The 20,331-nt window shown below is 40.1% G+C and overlaps 1 protein-coding gene across 10 annotated transcripts in view; it reads left to right on the plus strand.

Annotated features, from left to right (window-relative positions):
- LOC135494917 (peripheral plasma membrane protein CASK-like) overlaps positions 1–20,331 on the plus strand; it is a 399,974-nt gene that overhangs the window by 122,217 nt on the left and 257,426 nt on the right. For 7 of the 10 annotated variants that reach the window (XM_064783243.1, XM_064783244.1, XM_064783245.1 and 4 more), the window contains 2 exons: positions 4,704–5,144; positions 8,740–8,852. In XM_064783243.1, the coding sequence (XP_064639313.1) occupies positions 4,837–5,144; positions 8,740–8,852 (421 nt within the window). In that variant the 5' untranslated portion in view covers positions 4,704–4,836. Of the gene's footprint in view, positions 1–4,703; positions 5,145–8,739; positions 8,853–20,331 lie in introns of those variants that run through there. The other 3 variants (XM_064783248.1, XM_064783249.1, XM_064783251.1) reach the window with 1 other exon arrangement.

Here is a 20,331-nt window from a genome sequence, read left to right on the forward strand (position 1 = left end):
ACCTACTGCCTCAGACATGTCCGATATGGCTTGGCACACTAGGAATCAAACTTACTGCCTCAGACATGTCAGATATGGCTTGGCACACTAGGAATCAAACTTACTGCCTCAGACATGTCAGATATGGCTTGGCACATTAGGAATCAAACCTACTGCCTCAGACATGTCATATATGGCTTGGCACACTAGGAATCAAACCTACTGCCTCAGACATGTCAGATATGGCTTGGCACATTAGGAATCAAACCTACTGCCTCAGACATGTCAGATATGGCTTGGCACACTAGGAATCAAACCTACTGCCTCAGACATGTCAGATATGGCTTGGCACACTAGGAATCAAACTACTGCCTCAGACATGTCAGATATGGCGTGGCACACTAGGAATCAAACTACTGCCTCAGACATGTCCGATATGGCTTGGCACACTAGGAATCAAACTACTGCCTCAGACATGTCAGATATGGCTTGGCACACTAGGAATCAAACGTACTGCCTCAGACATGTCAGATATGGCTTGGCACACTAGGAATCAAACGTACTGCCTCAGACATGTCAGATATGGCTTGGCACATTAGGAATCAAACCTACTGCCTCAGACATGTCAGATATGGCTTGGCACACTAGGAATCAAACGTACTGCCTCAGACATGTCAGATATGGCTTGGCACACTAGGAATCAAACTACTGCCTCAGACATGTCAGATATGGCTTGGCACACTAGGAATCAAACCTACTGCCTCAGACATGTCAGATATGGCATGGCACACTAGGAATCAAACCTACTGCCTCAGACATGTCAGATATGGCTTGGCACACTAGGAATCAAACCTACTGCCTCAGACATGTCAGATATGGCTTGGCACACTAGGAATCAAACGTACTGCCTCAGACATGTCAGATATGGCATGGCACACTAGGAATCAAACCTACTGCCTCAGACATGTCAGATATGGCATGGCACACTAGGAATCAAACCTACTGTCTCAGACATGTCAGATATGGCTTGGCACACTAGGAATCAAACGTACTGCCTCAGACATGTCAGATATGGCGTGGCACACTAGGAATCAAACCTACTGCCACAGACATGTCAGATATGGCATGGCACACTAGGAATGGACCTCCGGGTACGACCTCTGACAGATATGACAGGAGCCAGTGTTCATTCAAACATCAGTCTTATCGTCTTTGCCATTCTGACTGCCCAGAATCAGATTAGCTGTTCAATACAAGAAGCTTATATCTTCTGGAATGGAATTACGAAACTCAGTTTCAAGAAACTGAATTAGGAGAAAAAACTTTTCAATTTCATTTCCATCTGAATTCACGATTTCTATTTTGTACGACATCACCTACGAACTTATTATCTGCTGACATCAGCAGCATCATATAATGGAACACGTAGGCTGAACATGCTAAAAAGGAATTACCATAACTCAATTGTGACAGAGAATTAGGAGTAAAAACATGAGCAACTATAATTTGAAAATTTATGTGCAGCGAAGCACAATTTAAATTTTCATACTGAGCATATTCCTTGTTTTTAAGTACATTTTATAATCTATACTTGCTTGTTTTCATGTAATATAATGCAAACTAAACTCATCAGAAAACATTTTCACTGTGGTTTGAAACATGAACATGACTAATGACTGCCATGCTTACCAACTAATTAAAAAGTTATAAAAATCTATCTTCATGTCTGTCGTCGTCAGTCATGTCATTATAAAATGTTGTACAAGTGTGGGAATGAACAGACTCTTCTTGTATAGTACTCGTATCAAATTGATGGTATGATAGCTATAACATTTTAAGTGTGAATGTCGATTTAATCCTCTGCTCCATTCTGACTCCTCAAGATTAGATTATCTTTCGACACAAGAAGCATAACTACCGGAACAGTGGAATGAAATTAGAGAAACTGAATTTTGAGCAAAAGGTTGAGCAGTAACCGGCAGAATAAAAAAAAAACTCAATTCAATTCATCTTAGCTTTTAAACTTGTAAAATCAGCAAACATCTGGTAAAAATATCAAATCTATAGCAGTCGAATTTCAAAATACAAGTGCAAGAGGCTGATTTTGAAGCCAACACAGGAGCAGTAATCATCAGAATACATGACACCAAATTTCCATTTTGCACATCTTGACAAGCTACACGTAAACCTACCCTGGTACTAGCAGAATCACGCAATGTAAAATGAGAGGTTATTTTGAAAAAAGAATTTCATCATTGAATTTCAAAATCGAATTTTGAACAGAAACATAAGCAACAACCATATGACCAGAAATTTCTGTTTTGCGTAAATTTACCTACTAAGCCATCACGTAATATAACGTGTCCTCTTCATTGCATCAGAACATGTTTTCATATTCGCTAATGACTTCCGTGCTTGCCATCAAATGAATGTGGTTGCCACCAAATTAATAATCTATAAAAAATATAACTCCATTCTTCATTATGATGGAAATAGAATGCTTTTGCAGAGTTGGGGAGTGAGGAAATAATAAGCAGGCTCGACATGCATGGTCATGATGGTATCAATAACATTTCAAGTGAGGCTTTTTTTTCCGGGTGTTGATGCAAGTTGCAGTGCAGTCCCATAATATTGGTAAAATTGCTTCCTCAAGTGCCCTCTACAGGAAGTGTGGATAACACTTGGATATCCGTGCATCTTTTCTTTGCCAAATAAGTTGATATTTGAATTAATATTGCCAGGGCCTTTCACCTCTGAAGTCATAGGTTCGACTCCCTGTCGGTTCAGCTCTTTATGTAGAGTGGGCGACTCTCTGACAGTGTAGGTTTCCTACGGGGTCTCCAGTTTCCTCCTACATTGCATTACAGATCGCCCACTAGTGTCTGTAGACCTAAAATGTCCTAGTTGATGTTACAATAGCTAACACTCAAAGGCTCAACATAAAGAATCTTCCATTTGACAACCCTATTTCTACACTTATCAAAGATGGCAGCTGTGACAACCATCATGGATTTAACAAGGTTTTTTCAGTAATCTAGCTCAAAAATACTTCAGGTGACTTCCTATGGCCCAGTTTCTTGAAGCCTCCTTTCAGTATCCAGTATTCCCCTTTACATCCAAGTAGGCTTGAAGCAATCATCAAACTTCCTGCTCCTGATAACTTGTTAAAGATACTCTTTGGAATAAACCCGAAAACTGTCAGGTGTTTGCCCCTTGCAACATCCTCTCACTTGAATTATCCCACCCTATCATAACCTGTACCCATATCAGCAGCTATCTTTGCCTCAAACATGTCCAGGTCTGAGATCGAGTCAGATTCTGCGATCGATGGTAGACACGTATTCATTAAATTCAGGTTAAAGATGTATACTTATTGATTCGAGCCAATCTTAACAACCAAACATGGTTCTTATAGCCACTAGACCCACCCGAAAGTTAGCTGACTCATCAGTATTTAGAATTTCTCATATAAACGCTGGAAGTGTAGGAATCAATTTATGTTGACATTTGATTGGAGGATTTTTTCTACAGGCTGCAATGAAGGCAATTTCACCAATTATCGATCGACATCATTAGTCAACATTCGTAAATTGCTGAAGAAGTTGTCACCGAATTCTTCAGATGTCCGCAAGTTGTTAGAATTTGCTTACATTTGCCCAATCAATTTCACAGCGCTCGAAGAAAAAAGCTCAAACATGTTACAATTGTTGAAATTTTGCAATTTACTAGCATTTTTCCAATCAATTTAAAATGCTTCTGACATGTCTGAGATGTAGCTGGGGTGAGGAATTGTTGGTTGGTAAAATAATTGGAGGTTATCTTGGAAGTGTTGATGTAAGTGCATAATAGCTTGCATTCATCAGTGTTCATGAAATATTCCGTGAAATGTAGCAAATTGTTAAAACATGTAAATGTTTAAATATAATTTGAAGAAAAAAAATCCTAGTCGGTCGATGTATTTTACCAAGTTCAATTTGGATAGGCAATGGGTTGGCAACAGCAAGTCGTCAGATTGTCACAATGTCATGTTCTGGCTTGGGCTTTGTTTTGATCCTGTTGTAATTGATTATCTAGTCTTAGATATGCGCAATTGGAGTGACTATCCAGTAGGTCACACGAGCATTGCCCTCTCTGAGTAAGTCAGTGATATTGACAGAAATATTTGGTCAGTGCTCTCATTCATCATCCAGTTATGTGGGGCTTTCACTGTGTCTTTTGTTGCTTGTGTCCCATGGCAACAGACTGTGGCTAGCGGATAGTTTGGGAAGCTCGGTCAGTAGTGGAAAGTTCGGGAAGGTTGGTGGAATTCATTTCCAAAGTTGATATTTTGCTTAAGGAGCTGGCGGTTGTCTCATTAAGACTTCAGAAGGATGTAGACCAAAACCTGAGGCACAAGCCAAAGGTTTTGGACGTAATTTGAGGTCTTCCCTGATCGGTCTTTGCTATCATCAAATTGCTGTTTCTTGCCTCTGCGTAGCACTTTAACAATGTATCATCAGATTTTGAATTTTCCCCCGATGATATGCAATTTGTTTATGGAAACTAACCGTTGAGTGAATCTGTCTGATCGTTGATCTCTGATATCTTTTCGGGTCTCGAGGAAAATCGGAATTCTGTTCGTCTCTGGTGAATATCTTTTTCTTGCAAACTGTTTGGTTGACTACCCTACACGAAGTGATCCAATTTTGATAAAGATCGATTCCTTTGCCTTGCTTGCTTTTCAGTTGATAGCAGTCTGAGAATATATTATACTATCATGACTATGGGAGTGTAAATCTCAAAAACTGTTCAGATTCTAATCATGGATGTAAGATAATGTGAAAATGGCATAATGAAGGGAAATACCAAAACATTTTCATGATCTACAAAATTTCAAAATCTAAACTTAGAAAACTTCTTATGGAAATACGAAAAAAGACGTTCTTAAAATTGTGTCAATCGTTTGAAATCTCAATCATGGAATTGGAAGCCGCTTCCGAATCTGATACAACCGTAGTTGTGATTATCGGCGGGCCGCCCGGCGTTCAGATCACTGACGAAGAAAAACTTGACCCGCTTGCCGGGAATTCTGTTGAGAATATCCTCCTGCAGGGGGAGTGCTGGCAGGTTCATATACGAGCCGTCGAGGAGTTTAGTGAGCCTGAGGAAGTTGAGGAGGTCGAAGAGTAGGTATCATTTTGGTTTGCGCTTTTCTCATCATTTCTTGAGCCATGTTTAAACTGATGTCTAACTGAAACAATTAAAGAGATTGAAATGATTGGTACATTTGTCGGTAAATCTGCTTTTTGTCGCTGGTACAAGTCTAGGTGTACCCTAAATATGATGAGGGGGGCTAGGTTTCGAGCTAAAGGTTGCAACTGAAATCCCCTCTGACACCTAGGGTGAAGTGAAGACATACCAACCGGAATGTCTAGTCCCCTGTCCTTCATGCAATGAAAGTCATGCATACGTTAATCACGCTAGAGAGTTTAAGACACTTTCAACATGTTTGTGTTGATTTGTATGCAGCATGCCTCGTTTTAACTCATGGTGTTTGATCCCTGATGAAACGGTTTTCACATCATTACGAGATGTGTCTCTGGTTACTAATGGACGTGTTGTAAGACGCTGGTCTCAGTGGTAAAGTCAGTCAGATTTACTCTTTCAGCGGAGAAGTTTAATGTGGGCCAGGTTTTTAGAAAAGGAAATGTAAATACTGATCTAACGTGTCGCAGCTGGGTCATTCTGCCTCTAGCCTTGCTCCACACATAAATGCTGTGTGCACATCTACTCAGATTTGGTGAAGTCAGTCTTTGCTGAACTGAATCTCACAGTAGCAGCCACAACTTCTGATAAGCAGAAAACACTGTCCACGTAGAGTGGTGGGATGAAAAATAATTGCATGTAGAAAAAGTTTGAATCGTGTTTACGTAGATTTGCATTCAGCTGGCATCATTGAGTTGTATCTTCTCTATGGTGTTTGATCCCAATGCAAATGTTTTAACATCATTACGAGATGTGGCTATGTTTACTAATGAGCACTTTAGAACTCTTGCTTCTTCATGGTGAAGTCATTGGGATTAGCCTCTCATGCCCGTGACTTATCTGGCTTGATATTCTTGGGGACAATCCCCTGTAATTACACCGCCTCCATAGCATATAAATGAAAGGAGCCTCTGAACTTACTGGCGCCAAGAGGGGGATTAGTTGGCGATCATTCTACTTGTGTAACAATCCTGACATAAAAACTCCCTTATCAATGGACTTGGATAAAGTACAACCTCTCTATAAACGACAGCCTTCCGACTGACAAATAATGTCCTTAATTAGGATGTGTCCTGATTACAGAGGACTCAAAGTACAGAAATGATCCATTTTGAAGGAAAATCACTGCCCCTAATAGAGAGGGTTCATATTAGTAGAGATGTTCCTAATGGAGGTTCTTCTGTTCTGTAAACCGAAATCTTTCCTTGCCTCTTTATTTATGCAATTTGCCAAAAAATTTCTGAAAAAAAAATGGCTATGCAAGTTTTATTTTTGCTGATTACAAAATGTCTTCCGTCCCGTTTTTCGTATGAAATAATCTTTCTTTGAATCAAGGTTATTCATGAAATCCACAAAAATAAAAAGAATTTTGCAGAATTTTGGTAAGGGGTGACTCCTATAAAATTTCAACTTTGAAATTGACATTCGACGCACAGTGTCTTTATAGTCATGTCTCAAAACCCTAGCGAATATATCACTTACAACATGTACAATGGCGTTACAGAAGGAATCCCTAACGAGTTGTATTTGTAGTGAATATAATCGCTGTGAGCACATAGAAATGCTATAGGGTACCCATCGATGTATCATGGAATATAATAGCCATGGGTGTATACAGACAGTCAAACTGATTGGCTGAGATGTTTTGAATGAGCCAACTTCTCGAACTTATAATAGCAGTATCCAATTTCGCCTGACAAAGGAAAAGGTTCATCTAAAAGGGGCTAAGTAGCCATGATTCTTTTTCATCTTAAAAGGTCTTCATCCCACATATGCTGGCTTGCCTAGGTAAGTCCATTCCTAATTAATGTTTTGTGCAAATTAACATTTCTTTGACTTTCAGAAAAAAATCATGTAGGTTAAATGTCATCAGAGATATTGTTTATTTCCAGTTTTCTAGAAGCCTCCTCTCTGTAACATAGGTTAACTCTCCACATGGTGTAACGAAGTTCATGACAGTTGGGACCAAAACTTTGGGGCAAAGTTTTATGGACATTCTTAAAAGTGGCATGATTTCTGTAATTTTCAGGATACACCACATGGGATAGGCCCATCTGAGATTGCATTGCTTTGATGTGAAGGTTGGGGGAAAACTGGGCCTTTTAGAGTCAACATTCCACATGTTTCCAATCATTTGAATTCATCGATACACAAGCCGTCTATTCTTGTACCACATTTCCCTAGAATTACTACCAATCAACTGAGATATTTAGATGGTACCAACCTGCTCATTACCAACTAATCATCTCTTCTCATTGTATCACTTAGAGATATGCAAGTTGAATCAGACTCTAAAGGTTAACCTTCGACATATTCCAACCTGTTGAATTCATGAGTGCACCAGTCGTTAATTCTTGTATCGCATTTCCCAAGGAACATGGATTACTGCCCATCATATGGGAGATTAAGATTATCATCCTGCTCATCAACAGACTAATCATCTCGCCTCATTGTATAGCCATGAGCGGACCATTAAGAAGCTGCAGTGGTGTTCTGACTCGGACTCTCGACTGGCAGTCAAGAGATCCGTGGTTCGATCCCCACTGTCAGCGTGAGACTGTAGGCAGGTCTTTTGTCTTACTCACTTCTCTCCACCCAAGTCTATAAGCGGGTTTTGGTCTGTAATCATCTCCCCTCATTGAATAGCCACTAATGGACCATCAACAGATGTGCAGGTTGCCTCGGTCTTTAAGTGTTAACCTTGGACATGTTGATCACATATCCCTAGGATCACGGATTACTGCCCATCAACTGGGAGATTTAGACTCTCATCCCGCTTTCATCGCCGAACTAATCATCTCTTCTCATTGTCCACGATAGTCAGGTGGCTATGCTGAGCATTCTCATTTTCAGTCTAAAGACCTGGATCCACCTAATTTATTTTCGCTTTCTGATATCTTACAATATTGTTGTTACCATGGAAACTAATCGATACAACCCTATCATAAATCGAAAGATGTCTACCAAGATCTTCTTCCTAAGAACCTGGAACCCATGTGATTACCTAAGACAAATCAGGGAGGGGGTCGTGGAAAATTTTTTCCTGGGAACCTACGACTGATACATGCAATTACCATTGCAGAAGATAATGGAACGAATTTCCTAGTAGCTAACTATAGTGCACTGATGTGCATAAAAAACGTGCCCGCTGACTATAAGCCAAATACAGTAGTTATTTTGAGACGGATCAGTGAACGAATTCGTATGAAATGATGCTCATTTCTTCGAAGTACCATATTCTCATCAATATTTTGTGTGCTATTTTCGTTTATGAATGCAACTTGCCAGCCTCCATTACATCCTTAACAATATACTATTGATGATGTCACTGGCCGTCAAGTTTTTTTTTAGTTTCACCTTATCTCAAATCGTCTCCAAAGTTGGTCCTTTGCCCCAGGGCACTGAATCATCGGATGGAAAAAACCCTGCGCTATGGTTCTTGGCCTAAAGACCCCAAATGCCTGATTTTGCTCTCTTTAACAAAGTCTAAATCTTGTATTATCTCTTATTTTGCAGAGGCCCCTTCAGTGTCGTACGAAGATGCATACACAAGGACACGGGGCACCAGTTTGCCGTCAAGATCGTGGATGTTGCCAAGTTTACCTCAAGTCCAGGACTAAGCAAGGAGGGTGAGTGATGCTAATTTAATGCCTCATCTTTCAGTTACTGTAAAGTGCCAGATTTCCATTGCACTTCTCACGAAGATAGCTGTGTGCAATATGAAAATTTTTGAAGAAAAAAAGTTTTGGAGTCAAAAAGATGTTAATTGAGTTGAAATTTTAGAAAATTTATGCTGGTTTCAGTGCAAAAAGCATTGGCTTATACATGTTATACTGTGCCTCCTGGAAGCGCTAGATGAATTATTCAAACAAATTCAATGCCCCTTTTAGATTGATCTTGGGATGTACTACCCGTAAGGCGTAAGATGCGTTTGAAAATATTTTCTGAACGGTAGTGTGCTTGGAACAGGAATTTCTTTATCGACAGATTAGAAATCAAATTTTAGAAATTTTAAATTTTCGGGTTTTGCTGAAAAGCTTCACATGCATATGCTGCAGCTTCTATGCCTTGAAAGCTCAGCTTGCCGTACATCGTCCTTTTGTTATGGAATGTTATCTTGACGGAAATTGGTGACCTTCATTGCTGAACACATCCAAGTACTTCTACGTGATCCAATTTGTTTATAATCCGGTGATATAGCTTAGGCCGCATAATCTTGGGTTGAAGGCTGCAGGAGATTTCAACAAGAATATACACATTCTAACAAGAATACAGTAAAACCTCGCTATCAGGGACACCCTTGGAACCTACAAATGTTGTCCTTAATTGAGAGGTGTCCTAATTACAGAGTTCAATTTCAATGTAAACGATGAATATGGGACCAAATGCAGTGTCCATCACAGAGAGGGTGCCTTTGATAGAGAGGTGTCCTCTAAAGGAGGTTCCACTGTATTTAAACGTCAGAAACACTATGTAATTACCTGAATAAATGAATGGCGCTTAATTTTGTCCTCAACCCTGCAGAGGCAATAATAGCCTCTTAATTGGTGGGAATTTTTCTATTAAACTTCGGGGGATGTGTTAAGTAGGTCAATATCTTGAGAAGATCTACGATGGACATCATGGGATTCCACCTTTGGCCACAAGGGGGCCAAGCATGAAAATCTTGATATTTGAATTAGGCCTTGGCTGTTTGTTCCATTCTTACCAAACCTCTTGATCTAACAAGGATACACAACATAACATCCAGGGTTGTGGATTTGACCTACTTTTTAAGGTCATAGAGGTCAACTGTGTAAATTGACAGTTATTGCTTTCAGCACTCTGATCTCTGTTAGTTTTCATGATTTTTGTTGGGTTTGACAAGTAATACATCTTCAACCCTGGGGAACCATCAACAATCTGTTGGTTATGATGGTCATGACATCTGTCCAGTCTGAATTCAATATCGATTTCAACTCGCTGACTGCTTTTCCGATAACTCAAGTATGTAATGAAAGATACTTCGGCAAAAACACACATGCAATATGAGATGTGAGTGTCTGTCCATGCCCTTCAGAATGCTGAAGGTCATTGGAAAGTGAAATAAGTCATGCTTTCAACTATCGTCCTCCTAAAATGTTCTGTGAAGTATGTGCGCCGGTGGTGGATACAGACATTTTGGAGAGGAGAAATTTTAAATTGGTGTTACATTTAACTATGGAATCATGCATACAATAGAATGTTTACAGTTCTGTGAACATGGTACATTGTACATGATGTGCATATCCATCCTCAAATGCCATTAGTGAGAGCGAACTTCTTTGGCCACCCACTGTGTAGATTATCAGTAATCTACTGATGCCATCCATCAATTATGGAAGTTAAGTCGTCCCGAGACAAAAATTTGTGAAAAGCGTTTGAATCTTCGTCACTAATGAAATATAACATGTGATTGATGGTGAGGGAACCTTCCATATTCTAGGTTATAACAAGTCTGTGGTGAAAGTCTGAAGGAACTACTGTATTTGTGTTAAAACGGATTTGGATGGTTTTTGAACCGGACCCAAATACTTGTACCGGTTTTCTTTGAATGATGGCAGGATTGCACATCAGCAACAAAAACCCGGTTAATGAATAAAAGAAAGTTTTGTGTCTGATATCAAGTACGATATAGGTTGTCATCCAAGTATATACTTTTGCCCCTGTCTGTCCTGAAACCTTTCAGTAGAACTCAGACATGTCAGATGAAGTGCTTCTCGAGCACTACAAGCTGAGCATTTCTGACCGGTATCCATTTATGCCTTGGTGGAGTGAGGCGAGTTAGACTAAGAGACGAAATGCCTGGAGTCTCACGCTGACAGTGGGTATGGAATCATGGATCTCTTGATGGCTAGCTGCTACACCACCACACTATTTCATTCCTAAGGGGCCTGAAATAGTTAATCTCTGTCGAACACATAATCCTATCCAATAGTGAATGCTATCTGCGGATGTAACCATTCTGGCCATATTTCAGCTAATTGCAATCTAATTGTCCCCAGAGGAGATTTTGGCCTCTAATCCATTTGTCCGATGTGGAAACATTTGCAGTGTCTAGATGTGTTCACTTTGAATATCAGTTGACCATCTCAAGTATAAAAGTTCTCAATCAATACTCCTTGGTGGACTTTGAATGAACACCATGTTCTGCCGAAATTTGAACTGAATTGTCTGATTCTGCATCCAGTTAGGGATGGTTGGAGATTGGAAATGTTTCTTATCAGTCACTGAATATTCATTTCTTTAAATTGTAGTATCTGTAGTATCTGAAGCACCCATGCTTGCTCTCAGACTCGCCCACAACCCTGCAGTAAATAAGCTGGACCCGCCTTTAGTTTTCCCAGCGACTCTAGTGCAAAGTAAATACTGCACTGTTTTAAATGAAAATACCAATATTCATGATGCAAATTCAAGAACGCGACCAAATTAATTGAGGCAATATTGAAATGCTCATCCTGATGAAAACTCCAATCATGCAGATGATTTTCATTGGCCAGCTCCCAAATTAATATTTTCTGGCTAAATTCAGTTAGGTATTGGCCATTAGGACATATTGATCCTTCAGAGAAAATATAATTTCAATGGTTCATCACGTCTATGGCCAGATTTTGGGCACGATATTAGAAAAGCATTATCTAGTGGTTGAATGTCTCTTACTTTTCAGTCATCATTTACTCTCTGGTTGGTAAACCTGTGGCAAAGTTTCTCTCTTTTCCAGTTTACATCTTTTCAACTAGGTGGTGTTGATGCTACCAGACAAGTATGTAGGCCTGCAATTTGAGAATACAGTAGGCCTTGACATCCTTACTTGATTATCCCAAAACTTTGTGAGTTTTGCAGCTCTTCTAGTATCTTTTCCAGTTAACGTCTTTTCAACTGGGTGCAGTTGAGGACACCAGAAAAGTATGCAATTTGAGAGAAGGACTTACCATGCTTACTTGGTTATCCTAAAATTTGTGGGTAATGCAGTTCTGAGTGTACTTTGTGCACTATGGTCTGAATGTGTTAAACTTTAACTTTGTTCTCAATCTGCTCATGTATTGCTTAGAGGCTACAGACTGCAAGATTGGGAACGAATTAGTAACTAGACTAGTCTGTATTGTCTCGACTTACCAATTCTAGCTCTTCGCCTTTTAAAAGACATTTGAAAGGGGCACAGGGGCAAGGTTATTGAATTATCTAATGTTATACACTTTGTTCTTTCAACCAATATCGGGCAGGTAAAATAGACTACCAACCTTTTGACATGATTGATAGTTTTTTCAAAGACATTTCTGGGTTTTGAAAAATTGAATATCAATAGCTGTAAAGCTTACCTTTTGCTTACATGTACGTTTTTCAAACCATCAGAACTTTGTGTGTTCCCAAACCGATGAAATAAAGTCAAATTGTATCTGTCAGGAAGATTTCGATCAATCTGCAACAACTGGCAATGATGACAATGTCTTGGCTTTCATTGTCAATTTTATGTCACCATTGATCTGAAAACTCATTTCCATTGAAATTGCTTCCAAAACGGCTTCAAAGAAACTAATTTGCTTAAACATTGTTTTGAAATTGCTTCCAAAACTGCTCCAAAGAAACCAATTTGCTTTAACGTTGTGTAATTGTCACTCTACCCATTACTGTACTCTTAAAACGGATTTAAAAGGGGATGATATTGGCCCTAAAAAATATCCTACTGCTTTTAGCATGTTTAGTTACAGTGCGTGCTTAAACATGTTAAACCTATGTTAAAAAGATTTTAGCATTATGCGTGATCTGCAAAAAGTGGTTTAACAAAAAAAGAAGCACATTCAGTGATGCTAGGGTTGCATAACAGCTGAAGTGTATTAGGTTTGATGGCATTTCAAAAAGTGCACAGAGATGCTTTCATAAAAAACTTTCCTTTTAGTGACTAAACTCTTCATAGAATTAATGAATCAGGTTTAAATTTACAGTAATTTGAGGTGCAAAACGTTTGGAGGTAACTTATTTCCTGTGGAGGTTTATGATAGTAACTACAGCAGTTATTCTTGGGGAGACTGGCCACCTAAGCCTTGGCTGGTAGCCTGTCTTGGGCATGTTAGGGAAGAAAAACTCTTGTACTGTTACATATATAACCTGTGCAGAAAATGCATGTGATAGATCCACTGAAGTCAGCGGCTTTATCACAATCTTTAACATGTTTGATGGTCGAGCAATTAATATCTAACTCGAATGCAGAAGTGCATTGAACTTTGTATCTTGGTCAATAAAGTACCAGTAGAATACCCATGTTTTTGCTCTTGGTCAGAAATACCAGATATGAGACACTCTCGACAACAGCTGTATCTGAAACAGTACCCGCGTCTCATGTACAGGTCTGACCTGATTGAATTGTGTCATGTCGGTGGCTTTGTCAAGTACATGTAACCCCATTACATGCTCCGCTTGCTCAAATTGCCTCCCTGGTATCCTGTACCTCAACAAATGAAAGATATTGAGAGGATGTTGTGATCATGATTCTTTGCCCTCCCATGAGAAAAGGAGGTAGAGGAAAAATGTTAAGCCAATTATTGTCAAATGTAAAAGCACTTGTGCGTAGCCACAGAGGTGATTGTCTTAAGATATAAAAAATTGAGGATATAGGTTGTGTGGGTTGCATCTTTGGCCAATGTTGGAGGTGGAATCTTTAGCTTAACCTTATATGAAAGCGCTCGTATGGGAATGTCATTTATACATTTCAACATGATTTATTAATCCAAAGAAACTCTGATATCGCGACAGAAATAGGTTTTCGTCAAATTTGAATATCAAAGTTTGGCACACCAGAGCCTGTGGGCAAACCGAATCAGCCATGCATCTCATGAGCTCTAACTGACTTTTCAGTTGAAAACTTATTATTATCTTCAAAGCGATTGGGTTAAGGTGGCCTTTGCCTGTACGGTTCCACAGCATGCCATAGACGGCAAGCTGTTAATAAAATCTCATCTCCTGAGAAGGTTTAGATGACAGAACTGGTTGGTTGATGGCTCTTGGGAATTGGTTGCTGATCATGTGGTTTCAGGTCATGTCATGGGTTGCCTGATTAGAATCAGCTCTGTAACTTATCAGCCCTGTGCCTCAGAAGCCATGGTATTTAGTTGAGTGTCAACTGTCATCCCCTGAGAAACTTAGGTCGCAGAGCTACAAAATGCAATTACCAGCTCCAGGTGTAAAACAGCTGTGAGTTGATGGGGCTCGGGAATTGGTTGATGGATCTTGGGAACTGGTTGCTGATGAAGTGGTTTCAGGTCATTTCCTGTTTCTGACTTGACTGTATACATCTGATGATCGAACTGGTAACAGAAAATCAGTTTCAGACTTCGGCCGATTCATTTAATGTCAGATATGACGTTGGCTTGACAAAGCTAAGCAGGAATGGTCAGGCCTCAGATGTTCTATTGAGATGGTAAAGGATCTTTATCTATAGATCTTTATAGATATTCCTTATACTAATTGTCAATTCTCTAATAACTCGTCATGGCTATCTATTTACAGCTATCTATTCATCATGTTCATACCTGTCTAGCCATAGCATTAGCATCGCAATAGCCATCTAATCAGCAGATTCTCCGATTCCTTTATTGGCGAGTAATGGCTGATGAGACTGTCTGCCTGTAACAATGAGGAGACTGGCAGGTTTAGTCATTACATGGCGCTGTTTAAGATGAGGCGTTCGTTGTTATCGTCATGCTCTATGGATTGCAAAGATGACTATCGACAGATAACAATCTTGATTCCAGAGAATTTAAACGAAAGCTGTAGCAAAACGCTTATATAATTGAGGAGTATTGAATGGCCTGGTAAAAACGGGAGGGAGGATAGATAGGAACAGGTTTTCATCCTGAATCTTAGCAATTTTCAGGATATCAGACAGTGGCACATGCAGTACTCAACTTAAATCACTTCCCATGGGTACATAAAGGGAAGCTCTTCATTAACGTAGGGAAATCCAGGTTCCTGCGTACCTCTCATGTGATTGTGAAGAGCATACCCTAGGGTCAGGTTGTAAGAAAGCATGTTAGCTCATAATAACATCATGCCGTGCTGATATGTTGTTAAATGTGCATGGATGTACATGTAACAACATGTCAACATGATGTTATAAGCTAACATGCTTTCTAACAACCTGGCCCAGCACTTGCTCAATAACCCTTTGCCCCTTGTGTCAATGTAGTCATCGTTGGGTCATGCTCCCTTTGTTGCTAGGACTATCTTTGATATTAATTCGAAGACCCTGACCAGCACACCATCTGATTTAATTTCATGTAGGATCTACATGTAGCTCTCCCAGATTCCCAATGTCAATGTCCAGTCATTTCAGGCTTGTATCAATGTATAGTAATTACCAGCGAGCCATGTCCCCCTCCATTATAGGACTATCCGTCTTGGTATATCAGCTACAAGTGGCACTTCATGGCACCTTGGGATGGTAGTAAGTAGACATTTCATGTGTACAGACTATTGCTGCCATTCCGTAATTAGCCTCACGGGTATTCTTGCCGATACTCGAGTGTTGAAATCAATTTCGGCAATTGTGCGAGTTGTTTTCTGTGGGGTTCTGGCCATTGACTGAAAGGTGTCCATTGTTATTTTAAAATTCTGGTATGCATAGGTATCAAAGTATCACTGCAGTTTATAGCTTTGGCCAATTATGACCAGGTGTTTCTGTCTTCAGCCTTGGTCCTGCTACTGTTTAAAATTTGTCACTGACTTATTTCTTTTATGATTCTCCCCGACTGCAGATATAAAATATTTTGATGTAAAATGTTTCGTCTCCATGGTAACTAATGATGCAGCATCAATGGGGATGTTTTTTTTGTTGAAGTGATGATGACAGTACATGGTATTATGAGCAAAAAGATAGACTTATTTATTATCCCAATGCCTAGTTTGGTACGAATATAGGTTTACCATTGATGGTGCCTCCGACTTAGGAAATTACTTGCAGGTGGGTAGGCAGATTGGTTTCATATTAGGGTAAAATTGAACTGGGGAGGTGCCTTGTGATTCCAACTGCAGAACAGGTCATCCAATGGGCTTGTATTTTCTGTGGCAGCATTGGGTTGGGTGAGAAAGCTGCCCTATCAATTTCGGGCCAGATCTGATGTCTAGCATGTCTGGTATGGCTGCCAGGTGGCCATCTTGGATTTTACATTCTGGGCTGTAAACTGCAATACGTGTCATTTGATGGGCTTCAGTTTTCAGTGGCATGATAAAGTGTGGTAGGAAAGGTATCCTATGATCAATTCTGGGCCCGATACAAGACCAGAAATATGATGCAATCACTATCTAGAAGACATTAACACCACTGTGCTTCCAGCTTAGGATCCATGTGTTTTCCCAATGCACCATAACTTGTAAAAATTCAATGCATTCATCATATCTAATTAATCTCAATGCAAAACAGGCAATAACAGACTTAAGAAATTTATAAGTGATTTGCATAAGTGATTGATGCTTGTGTAATAATGCTTTGAGCATTTTGAATTCAGTCAATATTTGAGATAGCTTTACCGAAATCTTCACAACTATATTGCAACATTTACTTTTGCTGAAACCCACTTCAGCAACACATTTTCTTAGCTTTCTAGTGTTCTAGTGCAAGATAGACGATATCTGACTTGGAGAATTTTCAAGATATTTGCATTATTGATTGGTACACTCGCTCGCCAAGAAATACTAATGATGGTGTGGTTTAGTAGAAACATTACACTGCGACAAACTAATGATGGGCACATGGTGGGTTTTGATACCTGCCATTGACGTATCACATCTCTTGTGACCTCAGTCGAGTCACTTGTCCATTAAATGTGACTTTGAAGCAAGATTCTTGTGCCGGCATACTTGTAAGGCAAAATATCATCATCATCGTGTTATAGTTCATTGACTTGCTTTTAATAACTATGCAAATGTTTAAGTCTTTTTCCAGGCTATGAATTTTGTAGTTGTTATGAGGTCACGGTCTTCGAACTAATAAGTTTAGCTGTTGGGTTTTAACTCCAAACGTAGAACAAAAGGTTTAAGAACATGTTTTAGAAGTCATTAGTCAACTCGGGGTTCCCCAATTGAGGAAGAATTATTTCATGTATTCATTGTTGGCTCATGTTTTTAGATTATAGGTGGTTATCCACTTTCTATTAACATGTTAAACAGAATTTTTAACTGTTCATACCTCTGCCCGAAAGGACATTTTAGTGACACTTGCGAGGAGAAATGGTGTAAACTTTGATGACTATTTCTCTTCTGACAGAGACAGAGAGGGTCTGGATGAGAGGGCAAGTTTTTCTCCCAGGGATAACGAGATGGGTAAAAATAAAGAGCCCACAACCTAATGAGGGCCGGTGTTGTGAAGTGTGATATAGGTGTTCATACATTTTAACTGGATTGATGTACAATTTGTAGGTAGCTCATAAAGGGTTGCACCGTGGACAACAACAATGAAATAATAACTAATTTATGGCTAATTTCTTGCAAATAAACATGTTAATTCCAGCAAATTATGTATCCTGTTATCATCATCAGTTGTGTGCATCATGGTTCTGGAAACTTTCCGATTATATGCGCAATTAACTCATCGCTAACTATAGTGTTATAAGTGGTGAAGTTTCTGGAAGCTGGACCATTCTTCAACATCCATTTGTGTGAGCTTCTGACAAAATTCTGGATTCTAATATTAAATTTGGCCTGAAGACTCCATTGGGAATACCATCTTTTCTTCGGTGATTTTATAATTGACAACAGCTTCAAACTGATGGGTGTCCATTGCCTAAGGAGTTTTATGGAATAACTACTCACTCTCTAATTGCAGGCATTCAGGGGTTAATGCCTTCAATTTGTAGCGTCCTCAGGCATTTCAATGGTTGATTGTTTCCTGTTGATTTCAAGTGTTTATCTTGAAATGGGGTGGGTAACTGTTTCTTGTTCGGGATAATAGGCGTTTTTACACGGTGCGGGTTCAAGCCGGATCGAGACTAGTTCAGGTACCAGCCGGTTTATTTTCCCTCGTGTAAAAGCGAACCTACCGTCCTGAACCCTCCTGGTCCGAGGCGGGTTCCGATCGCCGGTCTCGGGTCGGTGCAGGCCGGTGTAGGCCGGTGGAGGAGGGTTTATTTATGCGTGTAAAAGCGAACCGGCTCCGAGCCGGTTTGCACATGGTACTCGCGTGACGTCATTCGCGGGAATAGCTGCCGTGTTCCTGGCATGAAATTTTCCGCGGAAAGAAACTGCTGTGAAATCTTCAATTTATCGAGAGCAAGAGCTTTCTTTCCATACAAATGCTGTGTACCAAAGCAAAAACTCTGCATCTCACCGGCGCCATCGTGAACCATTTTGTATTATTTGTTAAGGGTTGTGATATTTTCGTAGCTCCACCGCCAGCAGGATTGATCAGCGCCACCAATTGACGATGTTAGTGACGAACCGGCCTGGAGCCGGATCGAGGCCAGATCGTCGAACCGTCCCCGTGTAAAAGCGAAATGAACCGTCCTGAACCGAACACGCCTCGTGACGGTTCAGGAGGGTTGTCTTGAACCAGCACCGTGTAAAAAGGCCTATAGTCTCCCTGCAGGTGAAGTTTTGTGGAATAACTACTCACTCACTAATTGCAAGCGTTCAGGGGCTTATGGTTTCAATTTGTGGCATCCTTGGGCGTTTCAGTGGTTGGTTGTGTCCAGTTGATTTCGAGGGATTGTCCTGAAATGTTGAGGGTAGCTGTTGCTTCTACATCAGTATTCCACTCGCATTCTCTCAACTCGTAAGTTACCAAACGTTTCATCGATCGTCAGCAAAGTAGGCATCATGTCCCCCTTACTTCAACACAAATGAACAAAATGATTAATTTTCTGAACTTTCACCGTGTCCCTGTTGGATTCAAACCATTCTCAGAACAATCCTGAGAACTCATCGAAAGTCTTCTCGCATCCTGTTGCCGTCTTCAACTGAACAAAGACGAGCCAATCTATTATTTTTCATTCGATTTAAGAAAACGTTCCCCAGATGAGGCGCAGCCTATCATTAACTTAGATATTCCCAGGGGAAATAGCTGTTTGAAGTCTCATACTTTTTAATTTGGGTGCATGTGACAGTCATGAGTGGTTGTCAGTTTCGAGTTTTGCTGGTAGAAATTCACCAATTTTGCCTTTAGTTTGAAAAAAATGGTCATCAGAAGCATATGCTGTCAATTCAATTAAGGAATTGAACCCGAGGCGGAGGACCTTGGTTGAGTTACCAAGACACTCGAGGGTGGAGCTAAAATACAGTCCAAACCCGAGCCGATAGGCGAGGGTTTGGACGAAATTTTAGCTCCACCCGAGAGTGTCTTGGTAACTCAACCAAGGTCCGAAGCCGAGGGTTCAATTTCTATTCTAAAATACCTCAAACTTAAAAAGATAGGCCACGAAAATAACTTGAATATGTGCGAATTTGGCAAATTCCATCCATCGCCGGCCCGGCCGGAGCGCCGGTAGCGCCATTGTTTACATTATGTTACGGCAACGTTACAGAAAATGAGACATGTACATTTTGTACAGCGCGCATAGGAAGTCCGCATCGGCTCGCTCAAGTGATGCTAAAATCCGCGTTAATGGGCTATTTGGAGCGTTTTTCTCGGCAAATATGTGTAGTGCTCATTAAAAAACTTAGGGTGGTTGATGCTTCCTTGACTGATTTGTGTTTGAAGCAGTGTTTTGAGAGCCTCAAACTTCTGAAGTGAGCTGAAATTCCATTGACGTGACGTGTGCATGGTTCCACATTTTAGTGCAACCCGAGGGAACTTTGGTAGAGCATCTTGGTTGCGTGTCCAAAACACTCCGCTCTCAGAACGAGGCTTATGCATTTTCCATTTAAAAGTTGACTTTACGGTACCAAGGTATTTTAGAATGTGCATTTAAGATTTCTTATTTGTGAGGTGTGGGAGTTCTTGTCAGGTTTTGCTGAAGTAACACACTATTGATGTTTGCACTACATGTACAAGGAGTCTGGGCTGGATATTTTGGGTTTATACCATACAAAATTCCATCGAATCTAGTTTTAACCCAGGAAATTAGTAGGCCAACTTAACCCTGTCATGAGAGGTCGATCAGA

This window comes from Lineus longissimus, chromosome 10 (genome assembly GCF_910592395.1).
Source record: "Lineus longissimus chromosome 10, tnLinLong1.2, whole genome shotgun sequence".
Taxonomy (NCBI): Eukaryota; Metazoa; Nemertea; class Pilidiophora; order Heteronemertea; family Lineidae; genus Lineus; species Lineus longissimus.